We start from the raw sequence: 15,007 nt of genomic DNA, 5'->3' as shown, positions 1-15,007 counted from the left end.
TTTATTGCAAATATTCCATTTTCATGATCCTGTGTCATGATTAAGAAATCAAGTTTAATGCATCAAGTTTGTTTTATTTATAAACTATTTTATCAAGGGCTCAATTAATCAGCTATTTCTTTATGTGTTTGTACTTGTATATGAGAATATTTAAAACTTCAATATCCTTTTTTTTCACCTTGTATATTGATTAATCCCTAATCTTTATATTTAACATGTTTAATTATATACATATACATTGATCTGTACTTAATATATTTTTAAGTGTTATTTACTTTTATGATGATATATGAATGTGTAAAATGTAATAATAATAATGATAATAGTGATATGGTTTCATGGTTTGTCAAAGCAGGTAAACAGGTCTAAAAGTGGTGAAACAGATAAAAAAATACAAACTGAACACAACATTAACTTTGAAGACAAGACAGAAATAATCACCAAGATTACAATCGTAACCATGGACAAAGTCAATGTGTGACATAATACTTCTGCAAGGTATAGAACAAATTAACTCCTCAATGAAGTATATATTGGGCATATAAAAGCACTACACTGCAGTTAAAACATAAAGGTCTATACAAGACCTTGAAAATGGGTGAATTTTTAAATTAGTGAATTTCCAGTCAGTAGGACTTAAAATTGTTTGTAACAATTCATGATAATGTTTACTAAATTGAACTGATCATTAAAGTATCAAGCAAGTAAGGATACTGAAAAAATATTTAAATATCAAATATCATTACGAACATTTACTTACTTGATCTATCAATGGTGAAAACTTCACAACATATAAATGGTATGTAAATGTTGGACAAATATAATGATGAATATGGTATGAAATAGTTGAGAAGTTTGAAGACTGACAACCTTTGATTTTGATTTCTGTCTAAAACATTTTTTGATGCGTCGCAGTCGATCCACAGTAAAGAAGGACAAGATTTATTCAAATATTTATATTTATCTAAGTTATTTACTGGAAATACAAAAAGTCTTATCTATATCTCTGTGGTAAAATATTTTGGATTCATGAGATAAATTGTTATCTGGGCTAAGTTTTAACAAATTTGATAGGAATATAGAAGTTTATCCTGTCAAGAATGGCCATGCAAGCAATCACCTCAGTGTAGGATATATAACAACTTTTTATTATAAAAAAATACTCCAATAAGATACTTTGCTACCATATCTGTAATTATTTGCATTCCATACAGTATATTATAAGGTTATTGATACTACTTTTTGGTATTACATGTATAGCTCCTCAATTCACTTAAAAATATATCTGGTTTATAACTACAGCATCCCAAGAGCCTGACTCACTCACCTGGTTCATTTTTTGCCTATCATGGGCAATAACTCAAAGAAAGATTTGTCAAACAACTTTTTTGCATTTGCTTTTGTTACTTTGTATGTATGAATTTTAGTTACTCTATGTTCTTTGTTGTGTATGTCTGTTCTCCATGTCTGGTCTTTGTCCCTGGATTACATTCTTTTGATTACCGCTATAACCTTAGTTCCCTTGATTACTCTTCCATACATGGAGATTAATGTAGGCCTTATCATAAGGACCATTTCATCAGTTGAAAGTTTTTTTACTAATATCTATTATAGTTCTTATGGCCTTTCAATGCCAATAACACAAATAAAAAGTCAACTTCTTTTGGAGACTTTTTGTAAAGCGATTAAAGCAACATAATTTGGGTCATTGCAATTTTCTCTATCTCTCATGCTTTTGAGATATACCTAGAAATAAGAGCTTTACCACTATGTTCTATAAATTGAGATGACAGTCACATTTTTAACAGATCAAAAATCAAAACATTTTATTATTTCAAGATACCTTAAGGAATATTTATGCCAACTTTCATTAAAAACAGAGATGATGTTTTATGTTTGTTTGTTTGTTGGGGTTTAACGTCCGAGCAGCAATATTTCAGCTATATTCAGACGATGAACATGAAATGGATGATAAAATGAACATGAAATGAAAAAAAAAAGGATGGGACACAAGGACAATAGGGTCGACAAATTTTGATTGCCCCTGGAAAAAGGGGGGGATGGGTAAGGTCGGGCAATTTAGCCTCCTGTGGCGGAGCGCAAAGGTTCCTACTCCTATCGAATACCACAGCAGGGTTCTTTAACGTGCAAGGAACGTGGCATCTTTCCCAACACGGTGCACCACTATGGTTTGCGGTCAGGTTTTCCGTATTATAGCCTGACAACCCCAGCATGTAACATGCCAGGGGTACCCCATTCCACCACCTGGGGCACACATCCCAGTTGCTCTGTGGGCAGAGCGCCTAGCCCCCGGCTAGGGTTCTGAGCACTATTTAGTCGCCTTTTACGACAAGCTTAGCGCTGCTGCAGGCCTATTCTTTTAACACCCTGACCTGCACGGGGCGATATGATGTTTTAAGAAAATATTATAGATGACTATGACAGACACCAAGTGATGACAATAGCTCACCATTTTGGGCCAAATGAGCTTAACATACATAATGGACAGTACTATAACAGCAGTAGTAGTAGATTCCAGGTTTCAAGGATTTTAGAATAAATGAAGCAGCTGATAACATATGATCTATATAAACATTTCCCAGAAACAAGACATGACTTCAAATTCATAAATTAATAATCTCAATCAATGTTACAACAATCTCAGACAGCAAAGTCTCCAGTTTTAAATATTTTATAGACTTTTTCCAGGTCCAGGTAAGGTGAGCAATATAATGTTAAATAAAAGAAGATATCACAGATAAAGTTAGGAACTATTGGCCATACTATAATACACACAATAGTTCCTAAAATTCCTTTACCATGGGACTTCGCCATTACACCAAAATCTCTGAAAATATAATTTAAATATTGCATTATTCTACAATCACTCAAACTTAAAAATATGATGATAGTGTGTCTGTTAGAATTATCAAAGATGCAGACCATAACTATCTGTTGTTTTGTAAAAGAATTTTAATGTACCTGTAATGATGTTACACATCAAATACCTAAATCAAAATATTTATAGATTAAATGTTTCATTACTAATTATCCTTCCATCAACTCGCGTTATTAGGCCACATGGGTTCTCAAAAACAATAATTTAAAATAATTGTGGCATAATGTTACAATATTTGATATGTCAATCTGATTTTTATCAATTTAGATTGAAGATCAGAATTGATATAGCAGTTGCCAGAGCATTTAGATTTGTAAAGCCTGTTAGCATCTGCAGTTATTGTACACTACCACAGGTAAATAGTCCCATTGGCATACCCCACTAAAGTTCAAATGCAGGTAGTTAGGTCCACATTATAGGTATTTCTAATATACAAAATTTAATTCTATGTTATTTACGCCAATAAATAACCCAATAAACAACTTTATCTGCAAACTAAATATGCTGATTACTTCGGTTTGTATTAACCATGATCCAATTAAAAATAGTTAACCTCTATCCTCTTAATTATCAGTACCTGTTTATTTCTATGCATTTACCTGAATAAACCAGTCGCTCAGTGTCAATATATTCAAGTTGCCTATTTATTTTTAGAACATAAAAACTGTTCTAGTACAGTTTATTAGTACTAGTTTACAGGAACATGTATTTCAGAATATGATTTATTTCAATGATTGTGGCTTAATTTTGAATGATTTAACAGACAGTTCTGACCTGGAGGTTGATAAATTGAATTTTTGTCACCTTCCCTCCTTGAATAACTTCTGCTTCATTTGATTTTCATAAAAAGACACAACACAATATATGAATTGAAAAAGGCCATTTATTGTAAAATGATGAAAACTAAGTATCAAAAGGACATCAGCAAAACAGAACTATACATACAGCGATTTATAATAATTCTAGAATAACCTGAATTGTAAAAATACCGAAAGTACATACCTAACCCATGAATAATATCTGAGCTGAAAATCAAAGGTGAGGGGCAGATAAATTGAATATCAACCTGAAAATTTAAAAACTGGGAATGGCCAAATAGTAGTTTGTAGCACTATGTCAGAGACTTTTGTGTTTATTCCTCTAGGTGTTCCATGGAAACAGATATCGAACTTGAAAATTATGCAAACTGGCGCACTGCTACGATGCATTATGAATTTTGATGTGTGTGTGTAGTTTTTAAATGCCCTTCATAATCAGAAAGGTGAAATTAAAATTAAAACAAAGAGATCAATATTAACCATTATAACAATAGGCTTGTGTCACGTTTGAATTCGATCCCTGTATTTGCCATTTATCCTATATTTGACGATTATTTTAGGTGTAAAAATTCACATGATCAATACAAATTGATTCAGTACATGAGTACTTTGATTTACATATATACAAAATTCCATCTCACTAAGGCATAAGATAAACACTTGGTCACCTCACATTTTGATTTCTTGTTGAATCATATAATCAATGTAAAACGAAGATCTCCTATCATCTTAATATTAAAGGTATAACTCTGGTGAAGATCTTCTATCATCTTAATATTAAAGGTACAACTCTGTCAAGGAAACTTTGTTTAGTGAACAATTTCAACATTTGTCCCACAAATTGAAAAATTCCAAGTGGTATTTTTCTTGAAATTCTACTCCCTCCCTCCCAAAAAAAAATGGCAAAAATTTCAAGAGGCAGTGTAAATTTTTATTTCAATAATAAAGACGGTAGTTACAGTCTCTGAGTACATATGTTCAAAGACTCAATTTTTTTCCAATCCAAGTATGACATCTAAATACTGGTACTAACCTCCATCCTCCCGAGATCAACCATCTAACTCTAGTTGCCTCTAGAATAGTAAGAGCTAAGCATTCTGCCAATATAAATCTAGATGTCCAGTAGTGTATATTAATGAACTCCCACGCAAACTGGGCAACTAGTAGATAGGGCAAAAAAGTCATCTTGGTGAAAAACTCAATCATATCATCAGATGTCAAAGATTCAAACTGAAAAAAAAAAAACAGCACGAAAAGTGTTGAATGTACAAATACTTGTTATTGTTCTGGTTCTATATATCTATAGGAGAAAATTATAATTCATAAACCAAAAAAATTATTATACATGTATTACATAACTATCTATACATTCTTAAAGCGAAATGTAACATGTTTTACTGACATATTTAAAACCAATAACATGAATTTAAACATGCATACCCCAACTTGTACAGAGTTATCAAAACTGCTTACTTCACAATCTATATAAAGCCACAAACCAAATTTAAAAACAATCCTTCCATTGGGAGGTGATATTTTTGTGATGAAAAATTTCTCTATCATTCTATATAGTGAAAAATGGCAAAGTCCAAAGAAACAGGAAGTTGATATTGGAGTGCAAAAACAATCAATTACAACATATGCCCTATCTTATATTAAGCCACATACTAAATTTGAAATAAAACCATCAACTGGGTGCCGAGATAATTATGATGAAAATTCAGATGGATGAACAGAATTAAGGACAGACAGACAAGGTGATCCCACTCACTGACTGAGGGTATAAAAGCAATTTTTAGAGTTTATAGTCCATACAATAAAAATATGCATGAAGCATCCAATTGTAAATTAAGAGGTTGAAAGTCCATAAAAACGCTAATTTAAATATTTAAAGATTATGCATGATTTACAGATCTGCTCACTTACTCCTTGACAAGAAAAAATCATTACACGAAAAATAAGGACTCTAAATCTGAAAGCCAGTCAGCTCACTGACTCATTGACAAGAAAAAATCATTACACGAAAAATAAGGACTCTAAATCTGAAAGCCAGTCAGCTCACTGACTCATTGACAAGAAAAAATCATTACACAATGGAATAAGGACTCTAAATCTGAAAGCAAGTAAGCTCACTGACTCATTGACAAGAAAAAATCATTACACAATGGAATAAGGACTCTAAATCTGAAAGCCAGTAAGCTCATTGACTCATTGACAAGAAAAATTATTACACAGTGGAATAAGGACTCTAAATCTGAAAGCCAGTGAGGTATATTTTGATGTCAAAACTATTTGTTTTATATTGAAATTGCACTTTTACAAAATAAGTTGCTTTGTTTCAATCATAAACTAAATTAGACAATTTGTTGCATAACAGAGATTATACTGTTTTGAAAGATATAACAATTTGACCGCTATTGCCATCAAATTTGATGTCTAATTTAGTGCAGAATTTGTTAGAATGCCTTATCAATTCCTACAAAACAAGTTTAAAATCAATATTTTGGACATAAATTTCAAATATCATAACACAAACCAAGATTTCTACTATTACCAATAACAAAAAAGCATTTATCATCCAAAGTTATTAACCAAGTATCATTTTGCATCCATTTAAATCCATATTTTCAGACATCATTACATTAATGTACAGATTTCAGTATTTTTACATATCAGCCTTAAATACTCTGCACCAATTCCACCATGAAAAGAATGTCCCTTGTGACGATTAACACGTATACACGTTATCAGTGTTAGGGTATGACTTAACCTTGAATGAATAAGTTAACCTTGATTATCGCCCCACCAGAGGAACATCATCACCCCTTTAAATGATGAAGCAGACCTGTTTATGAATGAAATACTCAGAGGGAGTGCATTAAGTCTAAAAAATAATCTACATTGTATTCCAGCAAACTTCCCGACAACACCATTATGTATATTACCATGATTCAACATCTGATAAATTTGTGAAGCAAACATATTTTGTCAAATTTTTACTTAATAACCCTCTACAAAAGAAATGCATTATCAGCGTCAGAGACTTATTAGGTTGCTATTGATTAAACCATTACATAGCTGACCCTAAGACCTCTTGTTTAACACCTGACTACAGAATAAGCTGTATCAATACACCATCCCAGGAGGGAACCATACTCTACCTACAATGATTAAGAGGTTGAGGAGTTTACTACAGTCCAGCTACACTCAGAAATGTCTATCATATTTATTTTGTATCTAATAATGTACTTATAGCTAAGAAATTAAACTAATTATCAAGGCTTAGGAACACTTTGCACTTAGTTTCTGAACAGCTATTTCATGCTTTGATTGCGGAATAAATATGTAAATAGTTGGGTAATCCCATTTAATAAGAATATTCAATAGCTTTGAAGTACAAACATCAGAGGTGCATACTATCAAAATTAAATAAAATAAAGATATCAGCTGCAAAACTGACTTTCAACACAGAACCATTCTCAAAACCACGATGAAAAAATATGTTGGCCTTCTTGAATGTATTCATTAAAAACACACAATTAATATCATCATAAAATCTCAAAGGTCTTTCACAATAAATGTAAATAAACATTTTATCATCAATTGAAAACAGGAGTGGTATTAATGGGTAAATAAATATGTGATATCTTATTTCTAGTGGCCCGGGTAATGGTGATGAAAAAATGGACAATTATGTACAAATGTATCATGAAAAAGAAAAGAGAAAAATATATGACAGAGCTACATTGTGGTAGCTGTATTGGAATACATTACATTATTGATATTGAACATTACATCAAATAAAAACACATTTCTCTGTAATCATTTTACCAACAACATGTACATGGGAAGGTAGGATTGGCATCAAGTACATGTAGCAACTTTCACTCATTAGAGCTAGCGTTAAAACAATTCCTACTCATTTGACTAAAATGAGTTTTTTCAGCTGTCAAACTTTAGAATCCAACAAACTGACTGAAGTCCATTAGTTCCTACAGTAATGCAGTAACTAAAGCAGTTTATCCATAATTCAAGTCACACGTGAAAGCAAGCATACAATTCATCAGCAGTGCAACAAATATTTTATGACCTGTTCATGATGCAACTATATGAGGATGCAATCATGTCAAAACAAGCTATCTTATGCATTTAGTATGGCATGGAAGCATAAAATAGTATTCAATTACAAGAAATTCTTATGATAAACATGTATAAACACTTTAATTGTGAACTTTAATCTGCAAATTGAATTCATTCAAGTGCACAATCAAGTTCAAATTACGCAATGATGAAAATTCCATAACTTCAAATATCATAAACACTCTCCTTTCTTTTGTAATTCATAGAGCATGTCTATACTTCTACCAGCAGTACACAGCTATTAAGAGCTAATTGTTTCCACCAGGTTCAGGCTTTATTAAAGATAGACAGTCTCCAACATCCATAAAATTGAAATAGCATTAGCTATGTCTGGAGGGAGATCAAACTCTGATTGGTTTTTAACTTGTCTCCATCTATTCATTATTAATATGTCAAAATCTTCCCTGGATGGAAAATGATATTGACAATAAGACTTATGAACATTCAAACAACAGGTAATCATGGAGTGGTAGTTACAATAGATATTTATTTTGGTGATTGATAGAGTGGGGTTGTTCAGGAAACAGTTGACCAAATGTTCAACATCCTGTTATTTTGGTTATGTTATGTTCTTTGTTATGTGTGTCTTTTAATCCTGTCTAGTCATATTCTTTTGATTTTTGTTCAAACCTTTGTTTCCTTGAAACAAAGTATCATTTGAGTTTGGAATTACATTGTTATGTACTTTGGAATTAAGGAAATGACAAAAAAAAATAACTTGTAAAATTAACCCATAGTAAGAGGGTTAGTCATGCCAGCTTGGATGAAGAGTAATGTTAGTTGGATAGCAAAAGGAAAGGAAAACTAACTAACCCCCTTAGTCATGGCAGCATGGCTAACCCCCTTAGTAAAAGAAAGTTTTATAAATAATTTTTTTGTTGCTAATTTTCTTAAATCCAAACAGTTCAAACTTAATACAGTACCTTGTTTTGATTACTCTTTTATATGACCCACAAATATGATGTCTCTAACATTACCAAATAAACAAGATTGACACACCTTAGAAACCTCAATTACATTATTATTATTATTATAGTAAAGCAAAACTAGGTTATTTAAAACATATCTTTATTACTCCTGCCAGAATTATACTTTATCCTGTTTAAACCTTTAGCTACATTAAGCACAAATAGTGACAAATCACTAGCTCTGGAAGCAGCTTCAGTACTAAATAGATAATCCTGATCTCTGGAAGCAGCCTGAGCACTAAACAGAACATCACCAGCTGTGGAAGCAGCTTCAGTACCATACACTAGCTTTGGAAGCAGCTAGAGTACATACAGAACATACTAGCTCTGTAAGCATCTGTACCTTACACTACTAAACCAACATGGAACTTAAACTATTTGCAGAATAAGGTCCAGTAGCTTCAATGTCTCACTTTTAAGAGTAGAGAGAACTTGAATTCCTTACTGAACCAGCTCTACATCAAACTAAAAAGCTATCCCTACAGAATTAAGATTGCAAGAAACTCAATTTACTAGCAAAAAAGTTTTACAAATTTGAGGGCCTCACAGAGCAGAATAAGATTAACATGGAGCTTAAATGACTCACAGACAGCTCCATAAAAAACTCAAATACTGTACATACATAGCTGTACTCTAAGCTTAAGAGCTCTTTCTACAAAAAGTTCACATGCTAACAGTTTGTTCATCATGGAATATAAAGGCCTTAAAGTACAAGCTCTACACTGAATTAAACACATCTGTTGCTAAAATTTCCAAAATAAAAATACTCAAAGCTTTAAATGGACTTTTTACTCAATTTTACAAGGATTTAATCCTTTCCAGCTTCATCTCAGAAGTAATATATTGATGCATTCTAGAACGTAATTTGCCAATTTAATCACATGGACAATTTATAACATGGTTGAGATAATTATCTCCTGATTACATGCAATATCTATACTCTATCTGTTAAGACAATCCATCACTCCTGATCTAATAATTCTGGTTTAACTTATATATGATGAATAGATTCTACTTGTATAGCCAGCAGTTTCAAAGGGAGCATGCTATTTTTGGACAGCTTGAACAGTTAAGGGTTTATTTTGAATGATTACCTTCCAGCAGTTTCAGGCAAGAATTTAATTATAAATAAAGGGCTGTGCCATCAGGGTGTGAAAATCCTGTTCCCTTTAAGCAAATTTATTTGATCATATTTTATTTTGTTCTCTACAGAGTTTATATGTAGATCGTCCCTGTTTTATGTATCCAGAGATCACCTCATCCAATGTAAAACCTGTCTTATGAGGTTGTCCTGATTCATTAGGTAATTTCTTTGTAATTTCAACTTTATTTTATAAAATAAAGTTCACCTCTTTTTACAGGTCTCATTTTTATCTTATTTCAAAGGGTGACCTTATCACACAGGCATAGCTGATAACTTATAGTACAGTTATGGGTATCACAATGCCAAGGAACCAAATTCAGGTAAGATTAAAATCTAAGGAAATAAACGTGATAACAAAATTGTTGAACTCATGATGGTCCATAATCATTTTTCAGGAAGAGAGAATACATGAACTTGTAAAATCAAGACTACACCTTAAACATAATATCAACCATTACTGGTACATTCATAATTTAGGAAATGTCAGTAAATGCTTTACTGTATTTGCAGTTTTTTGTGACTTGTAGATATTTTCTTTAAAAATAATAAGGTATAAAAATAGCCTGGTAATCATTTTATATACATATACCATGAAACATAAATTGCTTACATTACTCATTTCACAGAATCCATGAAATAAATATATTTACAATATTGGATGTGTAATCAACAAAGTGTCACAGAAACTACTAATTCAGAGTTGAATACACTATATCCTATCATAAACACACAGAAAAACTCATTTAATCCCTGAATTTGACACATTAATATCTTATTTATTGAAATAAGTTCTTCTCAGTGCAATATTAGTTCATATTATTATTTTACTGATTTAAGTGTGTTGGTATCTATTTTACAATTTTATAGAATATCAATGTGAAATGGATAACAATCTCTTCCCTTCTTTGATAGAATATTTTTGTCAACATTTAAAGCTAATTCATCCATACAAAGATGTATCATAAGTCAAGGTGAATACCTAAAAACTTAGGTTACATTTGTAACATTGAGTGTAAATCAATGTATTGATATACTGTGAACATCAGTAGTAAATTCTGGGGAAAAGGTTCCAGGCATCCCAAAATTTGCACAAACTGAACAAAATCAGAATTGGCTGAAGCATGAGCAGATGGTGGCAAAAAACTCCCCTTTTATAGACATATGGATGGATTCCCTTATAAATTCTGGCATCCACCCCTCTCATGACTGTCAGCTGAATTATGAATCAGTAGAAGACAGTATATCTCATTTAGTTTAGATTTAGACTTTAAGGTCAGCATGACCCAAAAATAGAACCTTAACAGAAACTATGAAGTTATCATTGATATCAAATATTAAACAATTAATAAACAGATAAATGATGTCACAACAAACTCAATTTATTGGTATATTTAGAGTTGACAATTTCATTCCACAGAAAAAAACCAAAGGCAATTTTATTTTTCCATAGTGACTGTAAATTTTCATTGCTCTGCAATAAAATTGTTGTATCAGATGTATAAATTGAAAATTACAACAGAGTTTATTCAATATATGCCATAGATAATCTTGGCAATAATGGGTAAAACACACCAGAACGTATTTTGCTCTCTATTATACTCTAACCCATTTTGTTCCATCAAATATAATCACAGAAAAAAAATTTGAAAATAGAAATTCCAACATCTAAACAATGAACTAATTGTAATACAGACAATTTCACAAAGCAACTTCAGAGACCTACTCTCAGAAAGTATTAACTTAATATTTAGACAGTAAGATCCATTGAAAAGTTATGAATGGGTTGTTTTCATGTAAATTACCAGGAGTCTTGCAGATTTTGTTCCTTAAACTGATATTATCAAATAGCCTTTCCAGAGTCATCAACAACTATCTGTGTGTGAGTCACACAATAATGCATTTAATCAGGATAACAATTTCTTTAAAGAAATTGATTATCAATGGCAAAATAATGTTGAAATATAGTTTGTCTACCATAACTCTTAATGCTAATGTTTATATCAGTAAATTGTAAAAGACCAAACTTGAAAACTGATATATGCAATGAAACTTCATTGGTTGATAATAAAATGGCCAAGTGTACATATCCAATGGAAGGTCATGAGTTAGTTGGTAACTAAGGGCTAAGAAGACATATCCAATGACAACCCACAAGTTGGTAAATTATGGCTAAGTTTACATATCCTATAAAACCTCACTGGATAGTAACTAATGGCCAAGTGTATATATGCAATGAAAGCTCATAAGTTGGTAACTCGTTGCCAAGTGTACATATGCAATGAAACCTCACTGGTTGGTAACTATTGGCCAAGTGCACATATTAGAGAAGTATTGATGTTTTCCAGCATCCAAGTGAGTCAGTGAAAAAATACTTTTTAAATAGAATTTCACTGGAAATATGTTTAAGTTATCCAAATCTATATAATACACATGTATAAAGTAATACTTGAAACAAAAGTATTAGAATGTAAATCAACTAAAATTTCTTATGAACTGAAATAAACAATTGAATTCCCTAAGAGGTCTGGAAACCAAAATACTAACTTGATAGGTCAAATTTTTTCCACTTTTTTTTTATCTTTCTAGAGGGTGTGATAGAAAACAAAATCCATTTAAAACCTCACTAGAATGTTACATAAAAAGTACAAACATAAAAAAAAACTGAATTAAAAAAAAGAAACATTGTGTCTATTACCATAATTCAATTAAGGAGATAGAGATTCAAGGCATTAGTAAACTTTTACTATGGTATCGTCTTGGCACTTCTACGCTATAACATTAACAAATTAGACATCATGATGGCAGAGTTAATTTCTACAGTTAATTCGTTAATGGTTTTTGATGTATGAATACTCCAGGAGTAATATATTTTGTCAGATAATAGCAGTATTAAATTCACAATTTTCCCCTGAAGACTAGAAATAGCACGAACAGTCTATAATGTTTGACCAAAAAGGATTTAACGTAATTGTTTGCTACCATAAGGCAGAATAAAAATTCATTGGATTGTATCATCTTGTGTCCAGAAGGACTATTAACATTTACAGTAGATTTACATTTTACATCCCCACCTTCCATCACAATGTTTGGTCACTGTTGTATCACTTCTATATAGATGGCTGAAAATCATACTTATGAACCAAGAATACAAGTTAAAAAGCCAAGAAAAATCATACAGCTACTTCAACCAATTGTATAACATAATTCAGAGTTTGTAAGTATTTTGTCATTTTTAACAAATTTCAGCTTGCCTGATTTTATATATCTGCTATTGATTTTCAATTAATTGCATAACAAACCATTCCAATGATGTAGCTAAAAAAATATGGTAGAAGATAGCTGGAAAAATTACCTTACGATGTACCCTATAAGATATGGAATATTTAAAATGTGATCTCAAACTTAAAGAATGTTTTAAAAAAATTTGTACTATGACCAGGCAAATGCAATCTCCATATATCTACAAAGGTGAAACTAAATAAACTGCTTAGCAGGCCACAGCTTGATAAAACTGCAGAAGTCAAACCCTGAACAGTTGGGGTAATTATGCACACACCATTCAAGATTGATACAGCTTTGAATTTCATTGGGTTTAAATATTCGACACAGGATCTTACCAAAATCAAAGTGGCCCCTTTCTGGACCTCTCTATAAGCACAATGCCCAAAGTCATTCCAAGCCTTCCTTCGGAGGTATGACACCTTGTGGTAAAATTTCATTGAGATTCATTCACTTATACTCAAGTTATGACATGTACATCAGGTAAATGTCTGTTTGTTGCTCCCATTTTTTTGTATAAAATCAGGGAAAGAACCATGTATCCCATATTGAATTGGCTGAGTTCAACTATCTCTAATTTAAGAGATATTAGGTAAAATTCAAAATTCTTTGGCCCTGCATATCTACATAATGTGTTTAAACAGCCCTCAAATCTAAAAGCTGTAGCTCAAATACTGAACAAGTCATAAACCTCTACATTTGTATCTGGACAAAAAGATGGATGAGCCAACAAATGTACAGTGGTAAATTAATGCCCATCCCCTTCAGTTATTTTTAGAAGCAGGAAGATAAAAATATTCACTTTCATATTTTACCCATGTGATCCAATTTTTTTCCATATTTAAGACTGATGCATGTTTTGCTTCCTCTGCTCTTTCTGTTTAAAGCTGGGACCACAATCCCCAAAATCAATCACAACCTTCTAACACTTAAGCTATTGCAGGTATATACACTGCAATAGCATCATATCAACTCAAATTTTCAAAACTGTCAATATATATATATTTTTTAATTCAATTATATTGCATAAGAAAATTATGAAAGCATGAAAGCAATTTTTTTTTATAAAAATCTATGCACTTAAATCAGTTCTTCCACCAAAAGCACAGACATTTATTATTATCAGAAAACGATAAATAAATATTATTGTTTTTTTTAAATTTGTGTGGCATTTGTTTTTTTCAAACTTTAGAAAAATTTCAGCAACAGACCTTCTTCAATTTCCTTTTTCAGTTCATTTTCCTCATCTTTGTTAGGTTTTTAGTTTGTTTATAGAGATGTAGATATCCATTTTGACATTATACTTCATTAACTAAAAAAACATACCATCCAACTCTGAAGAATTAAAAGTGAAATGTACTTCAAACATGATAACCCACTCTCAATACGTGTAACTGTATTGATGACCAATCTGATCAAAGTTTTGTTATGTAAAATGATGAAAGATCTGTTTTCAACAAAAGAAATGTAAAATAAAAGTATAAATTTATGTTTAAATATATTACATTATATAAATATGTTTAAAATTGACAAAGAAAACAACAAAAACAATAAAATACATTGACCTCTCTGTGGTCACGTGATGCAATCACCAATTACATGGATTGGTTTGACCGATTGCAATTTTTGTTGCATGATCAATCCATGTACTGTACAACCAATCTCAATACATGTAGCTGGACAATCCAATCTCAAAACATGTAGCTGTACAATCCAATCTCAATACATGTACCTGTACAACCCCATCTCAATACATGTA

At 31.4% G+C, this 15,007-nt stretch overlaps 1 protein-coding gene across 1 annotated transcript in view; it reads right to left on the bottom strand.

Annotated features, from left to right (window-relative positions):
• Positions 1-1,127: 1,127 nt before the first annotated feature.
• The window catches only part of LOC148618856 (bifunctional apoptosis regulator-like), a 33,126-nt gene continuing 19,246 nt past the window's right edge, over positions 1,128-15,007 (bottom strand). Inside the window, exons 7-8 of the mRNA XM_088578156.1 lie at positions 4,751-4,947; positions 1,128-2,848 (exon numbers count right to left, since the gene is read on the bottom strand). Of these exons, the coding sequence (XP_088434282.1) occupies positions 2,662-2,848; positions 4,751-4,947 (384 nt within the window). The 3' untranslated portion in view covers positions 1,128-2,661. The remainder of the gene's footprint in view (positions 2,849-4,750; positions 4,948-15,007) is intronic.

Source organism: Perna viridis, chromosome 4 (assembly GCF_037379345.1).
Source record: "Perna viridis isolate PV_CMFRI_1.1 ecotype Kerala chromosome 4, ASM3737934v1, whole genome shotgun sequence".
Taxonomy (NCBI): domain Eukaryota; kingdom Metazoa; phylum Mollusca; class Bivalvia; order Mytilida; family Mytilidae; genus Perna; species Perna viridis.
This window is presented reverse-complemented; position numbering and strand designations above follow the sequence as displayed.